At 42.8% G+C, this 12,126-nt stretch overlaps 1 protein-coding gene across 1 annotated transcript in view; it reads left to right on the top strand.

Annotated features, from left to right (window-relative positions):
* Window positions 1-12,126, top strand: part of SEC22C (SEC22 homolog C, vesicle trafficking protein) — a 186,484-nt gene that overhangs the window by 95,655 nt on the left and 78,703 nt on the right. The window contains exon 6 of the mRNA XM_085628780.1: window positions 5,206-5,324. Coding sequence (XP_085484906.1) covers window positions 5,206-5,324 — 119 coding nt within the window. The remainder of the gene's footprint in view (window positions 1-5,205; window positions 5,325-12,126) is intronic.

The following is a 12,126-nucleotide window of genomic DNA, read 5'->3' as shown; positions in this document are numbered from 1 at the left end:
GTGCTCAGACTTGCTGACTGTGAACAGAAAGATCATTAGACTTTCTAGAGGGTCACATTAGGCAACAGCAAACAGTGCTTTGATAGAAGAACCTCAACATGAATATTTGCATCTCCTCCCTGCAAGCCTGTTTTAAGGGTTATGTTACAGCCTCGTAAGCTGGAGCATAGGAGGGGCGCAAGCAGGCTCCATGGGGAGAGTAATCTGCATTCCTTTTGCTTTGGTATAAACCCTGTCGCTTTGAAGTCACATAAAATGAGTTCTTTGAAGGGTACAGTAACAAGGCAAGGGAAGGTACAAACTCAAGCTGGACAGCCTAAAATAAATGGAGCCAGCAAATAGAAAAGCAAAGAAATGTGAGTTACAAACCACAAAGCCAGTGGTAAGCAATGGGCAGAATGCATTTCCAGGGAAGCTTTCAGAATGTCACAAAGATGTATTTAGCAAACCAAAATGCTGTGCCGTCTGGTAGGCCTTGACCTAAACAGGATCTACATTTCCTCTTTACTGTTTCATTCTACAACCAATAAAAAAGGTAACAATCTGTGAAATGCCTTGCAAGAGCCAAAAGATGAAGTGAAATGTACATGATAGCATTTGGATAGTTTGTTGTGTATTGTTGTATAATAGTGGTTTGTTTATGCTCATGTGTTTTTATAAGGTGCATCTATCACCACTACTGGAGCATCTTGGCGCTAACAAACCGCTCATAAGCTTAACCCCAATACTCCACTTTCTACTAGTTTGTCTGAGGGAAAAGACAGGTCTTTAACTTTCTTCTGAATCTCAAATAGTCTGACTCGTTTTGCAGGCCATTTTTGTGCGGCAGCTACCAAAAAAAGCCCTGCCTCCTACTGTCTTCCTTCAAAATTTGGGAATTAGAACATTTAGTTTAGAAGCTTATCTTAAAGAACAAGGAGGGCAGTATGGCTTGAGATGTTGTTTAATAGGAGTATGGCATTACTGGTATGCCACCTTCCACCTTGTGTAGTAAACAGAAAGTTTTAAACAAACATCTCTCCCTCACTAGTAACCAATGAACTTGGCAAAACTCGGACCTATATGATAATTCCATTGTGTACCTGTGGCTAATCGTGCTGCAAAATTCTGGATCTGTTGCAATTTTCTTATTAAGCAGTCAGCAAGGCCAAAATAAATGAAATTGCAGTAGTCCAGTTGTGTATTTAAGATTATTTAAGATTATAACCTTCTATGATTATATAAATACAGGCAGCACACATTTCAGAGAATGCAGTTGGAATCTATTTTCATTCTTCGGCTGTTACCATTGCTGTCAATGGGAGAGAAAGCAAAAGACACACAAATGATGAACGGAATGCGGAACAAATCAAACATTCACCCCCATGCACGAGATCTTGGTTAAATCCATCGTTCTTTTGCTCACCATGTCATCCCAGTTTAGACCACGCCATATGCAATTCAGTCTTGACCCTGCTCCTCATGGGAACAGTCCAGTCCTAACTGCCAAGCCAGGTGCTCCCTGGACCAGAGATGAGCATCCTGGGACTGGTTTCAGGGTGTCACTCCTCATCAGCCAGGCTATTTTGAACCCAGTGGCACAGTGAGCCTGGGACCCATGTCTGGGCATACCCCGCGCACCTATGGCGAGCAAGCAAAAGACACACAAAGGATGGACGGAATGCAGAACAAATCAAACATTCACCCCCAGTCAAGAGATCTGGGATAAATCCATTGTTCTTTTGTTCCCCATACCACCCCAGTTTAGACCACGCCATATGCAAATCAGTCTTGACCCTGCTCCTCATGGGAACAGTCCAGCCTGAACTGCCAAGCCAGGTCCTCACATGGACCAGAAACAAGCTTCCTGGGACTTGTTTCAGGATATCACCCTTCATCAGCCAGGCTAGCTTGAATCCAGTGGCACAGTGAGCCCGAGGCCCACGTATAGGAGAGGCAGCCCTGAGTTATCTGGCCAAACCTAGATGATAGTGGCGTTCGAAGGTTTCGCTTAACCTAGAATCTTAGTTTTTATTGACATTAGTACCTTGTGAGACAGCTGAAGCTGTCTATAGCAAGACACAAAAAAAGGGGAACAAAACGAAGGAAAACTGAAAGGATGATGTAGAAAGAGCTGAAATAAAGACAGACTTACTGCCTGTTATGCCGACAAGCATGTAGGGAGACAACGAAGGCCCGCTACTTCTCTTTGTCTTGGACACGTTTCTCTACGGGGCCCAATCTGTGTTTCAGGGTCTTCATTTCTGTTTCCACATTTCTTCACAGGGCGGAGCAGAAGAGTTTTCCAGTTCCATGATTAGGGATGAGTACTCAATCTGGTGGATGGCATGGTAACTGCACATTCTGGTCCGACAGCAGTACCCGAGTGGGCCAGATGCAATTGCAACTCTCCTTCTGCACCTCTGAAGACAGTGATTTTTTTTCCCCATAGGGAGTTTGGATTGAATTAACGAACTGATTGGATCCTATAAATCTTGTGACACTTGTTGTGTAACCTTGGTGTCAACCCTGAAGAAGCAAATATTAATTGTAGAGGTCGCGAAACACATGTTGGCTTTGCTTTGGTATTGATTAAAATTCTCAATAACATTTCTGAACTATAACCATCACGTATCTTCAATGCAAACTTTGGAATTCGGTCTATGTTTACAAATTACGCAAGATTTGGAAGAATTCTTGCATCTCTCCTAAATATCGCAGCAGGCCCACAAATGCTTCCGCCTATTAATTGGATATAAAGATTTTTGTTCCACAGTGTAGGGCTTCGGCATGGGCGCCTAAACAGTGCTCTTAAGGCTCAAATCTCAAGCGTCCCTGCAGCTTACGAACACCGCTGTGAAAATGGCAGCAGGCGGTGTCTCTACCAATACGAACCCAGGTGCACATTGAAACTTAAATGGCCTTTCTTTCAACTTAAACCTGTATGACAGCCAAGTGGATTCTGTTTATTTAAGTATTTTGAATACTTGCAGAGCAAAATCAGTAGGCTGTCTTTCAGAGGTCGATACAAGGAGTACCATTTAATTCTAGTACTAAAAGACATGATTTTACAGCCCTTAGCAGAACAAAGCCTACTGAAGAAATGTTATATAAATAAAAATATTAACATGCATTATTATTACCATTGTCATAATTATTATGTAAATAAGGATTTTTTTGTGGATTAAAGCTTTCATCAGTCTTTGAGTTCGACAAAGTCGAATTTTGGTTGATTGAGTCCAACTTTTTATATATGCACTGACAGTCGGTTGGTTCTTTGTGACAATCCCAGCCATCCTCTGCTTCATGACATATATTTACTCTCTGTGACAATATAAAGGAGACTTAGATGGTTTAATGTTGGAATCATGTGTTAACTTACGCTGTTCGCGGGGTGCATGTATGTTCTTTGGGGCTCAGCTTCCTGTGCAGCATGTCAAAGTCCACTTGAAGGTCGGTTTGGGAACCATGCCCAAGCTGTGCTTTCCCTGCAGTTGGAGGGTAGGGCAGGATGGGAAGGTGACTGCATTCCTTTCCACCCTCTGAGCTGCTCTGGTTGGCGTGCGTGAGATGCAGAACTGCTGCCCTCTGTTAGCTGTCCCAGGGCAGTGGTGCCACTTTGTGATACCTAGTAGTGCAGTGGTGGCCGATACAATGAAGAGGTGGTGGGTTCGGGTGAAGGGAGCGTGGGGGTGGGACAGCAGCAGAGACTCCCTGTGCAATCCCCGTGATGCTCTCATGCTATGAGACCAGCACAGGGACTGGCCTGAGCGGGCTGGTTTGACGCTCTGCTCAGGACAGGGCGTCTGTGCTATTTCTTCAACCTGGCTGTTCAATAAAGCTGGGTTAGAGAAACCTAACTGAGCATGTCTGTTTGGCTGGCCTAAGCGACTGGTGAAACAGACATGTGCACTAAGAAGTGCACTCCACTCCACCCTCCCATGGTCCGCCCTGCCCCTCCCCTCCCCACCTGCTGGCTCAGCCAGCAGGTGGAAAATAAAGCAATGATAGAATATCATTTTATTTTTCACCTGCTGTCTCTGAACCAGTGGGGCGGCGCTCCCCCGCCATTGTGGAAGAGCCACCCCTAGCTGGAACAACAAGGGCCGAAAGAAGAAAAAAAACACCAGCGATCCTTCAAAAACGCTGCACACAAACTCACTCACACACAGCTGGCAGCCAGTGTTGCCCACAGGGAAGTGAGGCATTGCTGAGCATGATGGGGCATATAGTCCGTACAGTACTGGTGCAGGCAGCAAATGTTGAAGAATGTTCAAAAGACAAAAGAAACTGCATTTTCAGGCATGCAGCACGCACTATGTGTATTGTCCGTGTACATAGAAATATCGCTTTTGCACTTAGTTAGCTGACAAGCCAGGGGATGTACCTATAAATTAAGTAACAGAGGGGCAATAGCAAACCCCTGTGGATGAGATCTTTGGGCGAGTTTTTTTCAGATATAAACACGCCTAATTACATGTTTTGAGTGTAATTGGACAAAAAAACACCTCATCTAGGTACGACCATGTTCAAGATCTCACATTCAAGAAATATTTTGACAAGAATGTTACATCAGCGGTGTCAAATGCAGCCGAAAGATCAGGCAAACCAGTCGAACCAAGATCAGCATTATCCACCATTATACCAAGGTCATCAATTACGGATACCCCCACTGTTCCCGTGCCCAGGCCTGGCCTGAATCTGGCTTCTCATGTAGCAGCACTTGACAGCACGAATCAAGGTTCCTAGTTTGGGTATTTTCTTTACAAGCTTCCCTGGACTCCAGGCCAGGAACTTCTCTCCTATTGCAAATACAGTGTAAAAAAAAGAAGTCACAAGTAGTAGCATTTTGGTATGTGGTTGATGGAGGAGTTATAAGATTCCATTAACAAATAACACCACAAATCTTGTGCGGAGTAAAGCCAAGAATTACAGAAGGCAATACACTGAATTCTACTTCAAACATAAAGTTCTTATAGATCTTCCATTTTGGAATATTCACCCAGACACTGTTTTGGTGGAAAATGTAATGGTGTGGAAGAACATGATCCTTTTGCAGTTAAGATACATATTAAACACTGAACGTTGCATGCTGCTTGCTCTTAATGTTTATTTCACTGATTTTGTCGAATACCATGACCCCACAGATCCATACTTTATTGATATTTTTGTTGTTTTGGGCAAAAAATAGCATGTCCTTATTCATTAAGCTCTTTTTGTCTGAAGCCCCAAACCACAGAATGAAACCGGTGACTGCCTTGGGGATCCTGTCTTTAATTCTTAACATCATGTGCGGCGCATTGAACCTCATTCGAGGCGTCCATCTTGCAGAGCATTCCTTTCAGGTAATCATTTTCAGTTTTGTGTTTTGTTTTGGCAGATTGGGCCATGAATATTGTGCTTTCTAGCATTGCGGATCTAGGTCGTCACAACAAAGATATCCATGTTTTCAAGCTGTTCATTAGTGATCAGAGCATTACCCTTAGAAATTTAATTTCTATTGTATCCTTTCAGAATCAAATTCTGTCCCTTAGTTAGGCAGTTTTGTAATACAGAGTTAATGTTGTGGTACATATTTAATTTGGGATATGTTGTATGAGTTTTTCATATTGAAATTCAAGCCAAAACAATATTTACTAGAACAATGGTTTTGGAGAAAATACAATTAGTGGTACTTACATGCAAATTAGGTAACATAATTGGCCTGTAAAATGAGGTTCCAGTTGATTGTTACACAGAGAGAGGTTGGAAAAGACATGGGTATGTACATCTTTTATTAAATGTGTCAAATCCATAGCAGCTTTACTTTTTTTTTGTTATAAAAAAAAAGTCACTTTCGCTCCCCTCGTATTTTCCATTCTGCGCTATGTAATGCTAAGCACAAAAGGAGAGATCCCAAAAACCCAGTTGAGACCTGGGTAACTGTAATAACATACAACAATGTCTCAACGGGTAATACTATAATGGCAATTTTGTAAAAAGTTAATTAATTTATAGGAGATGCGAAAAAACAAATGAAACACCAAGGGTAGATCATCTTATCGGGGTCTGTATTCAGTAGTAGCTATAGAGATTAATTCAGACATCAATGGTATAGTCACTCATAAGTAAGTTTAATCAACACTAAAGTACACATATAGTGCTTATGAAGAGGTGAACGGCTCATGTGAGGCATATGACAAGGTGAAAGCAAACAGGGAGAGGGTGTTACTTGAAATGGTACATACCATGAATACTGAAGAAAATAACTTCACAGAAGCATGTTTAGTGCCAGAGGCCGTAAGTCTGCTGAATTCTGTCGACAGCATTTCGACCTGTGTTATGTCAGGTCATCATCAGGACAAGGATTGCACAGATCATTTTGAAATTGCTGTGCGTAGTCTGTAAGCACGTATGTATGAGTTCATAGCGTGACAAAGAACCTCACCAAGAGATTGGAGGTCCGGATGGTGACTGGAGTACCAGTACCCGGAGTGGGTCACCCTACAGTCTGCTCGAAGGCTACACTAAAAGTAAACTCTAGGTAATTGATCAATGTCCAATAAGTATAATCAATCAAGTGAGACACATTGAGTGCAGTTGGTGGCATAGGCCCTACTCGATGTGGCGGGCAACGTGGTGTCAGAACCACAGGAGTTAAGAAGGAATAAAAACCTTGATGGAAGCCTCTATGAGTAAGAGTGCTTCAGGGCAGGCAGACGCTGTGCCAGTGTGGGTGCTCTGTTCAGCCGACAGAATGGTTTGTTTTTGGCAATGTTTGTGAAGCAATAGAAGTATTTGCAAAGTCAAAATATGAGCGGGCCACATCCTTCCCTTGGGGCCACATCATTCCCTTGGGGCCACATCATTCCCTTGGGGCCACATCATTCCCTTGGGGCCACATCATTCCCTTGGGGCCACATCATTCCCTTGGGGCAACATCCTTCCCTTGGGTCAACATCCTTCCCTTGCGGCAGCATTCTTTCCTTGCGGCATAGATGCACTGAGGGTGAGTCAAAGAGAGCAAAGGGTGCTCTAACACAGTGGAGAGGTTACTAAAGGGAACTGTTTAAAGCCACATGTGACCTTTAAAGAAGTGCCATAGCTTTAAGGACAGCCCACCCAGCTAATGGCAACTTTTATAAAATGCCAACAGCCAATGAATGAATCTAGCTGACCTAAAGCCCACTCTTCTGTACTGTATGTATCTACCTATGCATGTGTATTGGTAACAACAGCTACAGCCACCTGTAAGCAAGACCTAAAACAACTGTTCAATACAATAGACATGGCCATTAATTATGCTGTATAGTTTAAGAATAGTGTTGACATCACCCCCGGGCCCCAAGGCAAAGGTCTAATAACCATTGAAGAATGCCCGCTACACAAAAGAGGAGAGGAAGAAAACTAAGATAGCAATATTTAATTGTTTATGTTAGAAATTGGGTCTCTAGTTGGCAGAGGTTTGCACCCTGTCCATGTAGGCACCACAATCCTAGTCAGAATAAGATAGATATACTGAAAGATAATCTATGCTTACCCTCTTTGAGCTTGGCACAGAGCTCAGGCTTATCTAAAGAGGCAATGTGTAAAGTATCTGTGCAACACACACAGTATCAAAACATAACATGTATTTGTAAAGCGCATGTTCACTGAGAAGGGTATCTAGGTGCTGAATAACAGAGGTTTGCTACCCAACTCAGAAGTACCTTTTTTATAAACCTCCGAAGGATGAAAGGCTGAGCGGGCCCGCTGGGATTTGAACCTGTGGCTATGTGGTCAAACACAGGCCCCTACAGTGGATGCATTAGTCCACTAAGCCACCAAGACCCGACACAATGAAACACCACAAAAAGATTTCACACAGGTTTAGAGAATATTTATCTTAGTAAAAACAAGACAAAAAGTACAAAAATCCAATTAGTTGAACTGGAGTTATGAATTTTAAAAGAATAAACCAAAAATAGTGCCTAGAAGTCAGTAACGCTAAGTGGTTATTTGAGGTCACGCTAGACCGGGGTAAGTTCAAAATTCGGGCCGAACGCGATGTTGGGCAAGACAGCTACAGGACTGAAATAGGTCCTACTGACAAACTACTTTGGATTGAGCAAGTGCTGACGTCGAACACTTGATGCTAGGAATCGGCGAGGCGCTGCACCATCGTTTATCTTTTGGATGGGGGCAAAGCGTTGGTGCGGATCTGTGCATTCGATGAAAGCTTTGGCTCCTGCTTTGGTGTGGCTGTCATCTAGCCCAGACGTGTATTGGAGACAGGCTGCTGTAGGCACCCAGAGCTAAGTTAAGAGCTGAGAAATGTCCACTTCCTAAAAGTGGCATTTCTATAATAGTAATGTCAAATCCAGCTTTAACACTAAAGAGGATTTATCATTACTATTCCAAAGATATGAAACATCATTTAGCTACTCCTTCCGAATCAGGAACTACAGCTTAAATGTGTTTTAAGGATTTCCCAATGCTAGCATATGGGAGGAGTATGCTTCACAGTAGTTAAAAAAGGAATTTAGCTGTTTGTCAGTACCAGGACATGTCAACTTAAAAGCACATATCCTACCTTTTACTGACTCAGCACCCTGCTCTTAGGGCTACGTAGGGCCTACTTTAGAGTTGACTTGTGTGTAATTAAAAGGGAGTTTAAGGCTTGGCAAGAGGTTTTAAATTCGAAGTGGCAGTAAGCTGCACACACAGGCCCTGCAATGGCAGGCTTGAGGCAGGTTTGAAAGGCTGCTTTTGCAGGTGGCACAATCAGTGCTGCAGGCTCACTAGTAGCATTTAGATTACAGGCCCTGGTTATACGGTATACCACATTACAAGGGACTTACATTGTAACCTAAATATGGCAATCGGGTATACACCAATGTCACCATGGTTAGGGGAGAAGCACATGCACTTTAGCAATGTTAGCAGTGGTAAAGTGCTCAGAGTCCTAAGGCCATCAAAAATATGCAGCAAAAAGTGGAGGCAAGCAGGCAAAAAGGTGGGGGAAGACCACCATAAGGATGACATGTCTAATAGTTTCTATACTTTCTGTAAAGAAGTTAAAGTAACCTTGATGTATGTACATTACTTTGTACTCTGCCATACTGCAGACATAGAACCCAAAACTGTGAGTTAAGGGGTTAAAGGAAAATAGATTTAGCCAATAAACGTTTATATTTAGGTTTAATTTCTATATTGGGATTAATACCTTCATGTATTCATAAATGTTATATCTTTTTAACACTACCTACATGATTTTTACTGTACTCTAGAAGAAGATTGAAAAGTTAAATTAAAAATCGACTTAAGCTGGATAATGCCACCAGAAAAAAGAAATCTAATCTAATATTGAATGATCACCAGTGAAACTTTTATGGGGCTGTGGGACACTTGTTAGACATATAAACTTCAAACTACTAACCCTGACTTCTGTTCAATCTACCATTCTTCCTGAAGGACGAAAGGTAGGAACTCAACTGACGATCTTCAGCAGGAAAAATAACTTTGTTAATTTCTCTTGAGTGCCATGATGTAGCTAAGATTGAATAGTGGAGACCATATCAGCTAAATCTTGACCAATTTAATAACCATATCTTCCTTGGTGATTTCATCTTACACTGGAACGACGAAAATGATCCTTGACTATGGACATCCAAGGCTTTCCTCTATGACCTGAACTTCACCCATTCACGCAACAGACCTGCACATAACAAGGGTCCCCCCTAGATCAAATAATAGCCAAAGAGAACATCATACAACTAGATGACATATCACATTGCGACTGGTCAGATCACGTTCTAATCTCTTTTCGCATCTTGGAAAGGATGTTGGTTTAGACGAGGACAACCTCGTAGGACCAAACAATGGTCTTGAGATCTGAAAAACATCAGCGTAAATGATGGGGGTACACAGGGGACCCAACGGGATCCCGTTGGGTCCCCTGTGTCACTACCTTGGGTGGTTCCTTGGGGTCCCAGCGATTCTACAGGCTCTAGGCCTTGTGTCTAGTTAAGTCGTGGTTCTTAAACCACTATTTTAGTATATGGTTTGGCTCGCCCCTAGGGCCTAACGTGTATTTGTGCTATTTTACTGTGATTATTGAAGTGTAACTTATGTGTTTTGACCTCTAGTCTCATAAAGAGACTAGGAGGGTGTGTTTAGTAATAAATACATATATTTTATATATATACCTGGTGTGGATATCTTTCATTTAGTGACTCAAGAGATTATAGACTGGTAAAACAAGCTGCTTTACATTCCTTCAAGGCTTAGCCTGAAGGCTGCTCTCCATAGCTACCACTAGGATAGCTTTCAATAAAGGTGAGTGGAATTGTTTACAATTACATAGTGACGCAAAACAGCTGTCTTTCGGCACTTTGTCGTAAATCGATTTGTAGGAAGACAGACATACATAGTCTGTCTTCAATGTCGCTTTTTGCACTAGCACAAAATCAACGTTGCACATTGTTATTGTATTTAAACAGTGAGTGTAATTGTTTACAAACAGCAATATGATGTAAAATAGCTTTTAAGCATTCGGCACTATGCCACGAGCCGGTATGTTGGAAGACAGACGCATAGAGTCTGTCTTCACGGTCATTCTCTGCACTAGCACTTTAAAACGGGAAAAAAAGCAAATGGCATGTCATGTGACCAAGGGCTTGTGGGCCCGAAACGCGTCATGGCGGCATTTCTTGCATCTAAATAAACATCAACAGCACTAACTGGTGTCCGTTTCCTGCTTAAGAAGCTTCAGAATATTTTGAAACTTTCTGACAAGTTGGAGTTTGTTTCATATTTTCCAAGGCGGCTTACTTGGATCAGCGGACACCCTCTTTCGATGTGGTAACAGGACGTAAAGCCGATCTCGGTTCGCGAACCGGAAGCAACCCCTTTCCGTGAGGAAAAGGTCCTGTAACCCCCAGACGGCGAAACAACCAACTGACTGCGGTGCAGCGGAACCGGCCAGGTCGTAGGACGCGTACAAGTCTAAGAAGCGCCGCACGAGGTAGGAGACGCCAAGATTGTCTGGTGAGAGGTGTGCTGCGAGCAAGGCAATCCCCGAAACTCGCGCAAAAACATTTGATTGCAAATAGAAATGTCAGCCGACATGCTGCGTAGTAGGGAGGAAGCTGCGGATGCAATCTTTACTGAGAGCCCTAACTCCCAAGCTCAGATACCGGTATCGGACACAGGAATGCATAGCCAGCCATCAAATTTGAAGGACTTATACAAACAGTTGGAAAAACTCATGAAAACAGAGCAAGCAAAATGGTGGGAGCACAGATCTCTGTCTAAATATCTGGAAGTGGGCAGAATCCCACGAGGTCTCCGCATCATGCTCGCTCCGAGTTATGAAAACCCTAATCCGAGCATGCTGCCAGAGTGGGCGGAGAGCAACTTGGAGGCTTCCAAAAATCTAATGTGTATCCTCATCAAGTATGTGGATAGTGACAGAGCAGAATTACTAAATAAAATCGATGAGATCAACGAGCAGATTATGGCCTGGGAAACTAGCACTGATTCGTCTAAGCTACGAGAAGAAATGAGCACAAGACCAAAAAAGGAAGAAGATAAAATAAAAAAACGTAAAACATATACATTTCAACGTGACAAACTTGATTATGAGAGAGGACAGATTTTCACTTTTGCCCGGAAATATGACGCTGTCAAGATGCCGCGCAAAGCAGTTAGATTTCAAACAAATCTTGACAACAGAGTGGGGCAAACAACGGACATACCAACGGCGTCATCTGTATCAGATCTTAGCTCGGCCATAGACAGCGAGTCAGATGTGGAACAAAGTAGGGGAGCAACAGCCTCTAGTATTTCCAAACACTCCTTGAGTGAAGAAATTGTTTTTTTACAAGAGGAACGGCGTTTCAATCTACGCCCCAGGAATACAAACATGAGAGGAGGAAAAGGAGGAACATCAAACGCAAGGAAAGACGCAGAGCAATGCGCAAGCGAATCAATGCGTCCCCAACACAACAACAACAAGAAACCGATAAGAAAGAATTGGAGGCAAAAATAGCTTCCCAAGTGTCCAATGAAAGATCAGTCATCAATCTCTCTGATATCAATCTAAGTGAAGCTGAACAACAACTGCTATCCTTAGGATTATCGTACTGTCCGGAATCTAATTTCCAGTATACACAAACAAGGGTGGAT

This window comes from Triturus cristatus, chromosome 10 (genome assembly GCF_964204655.1).
Source record: "Triturus cristatus chromosome 10, aTriCri1.1, whole genome shotgun sequence".
NCBI lineage: Eukaryota > Metazoa > Chordata > Amphibia > Caudata > Salamandridae > Triturus > Triturus cristatus.
This window is presented reverse-complemented; position numbering and strand designations above follow the sequence as displayed.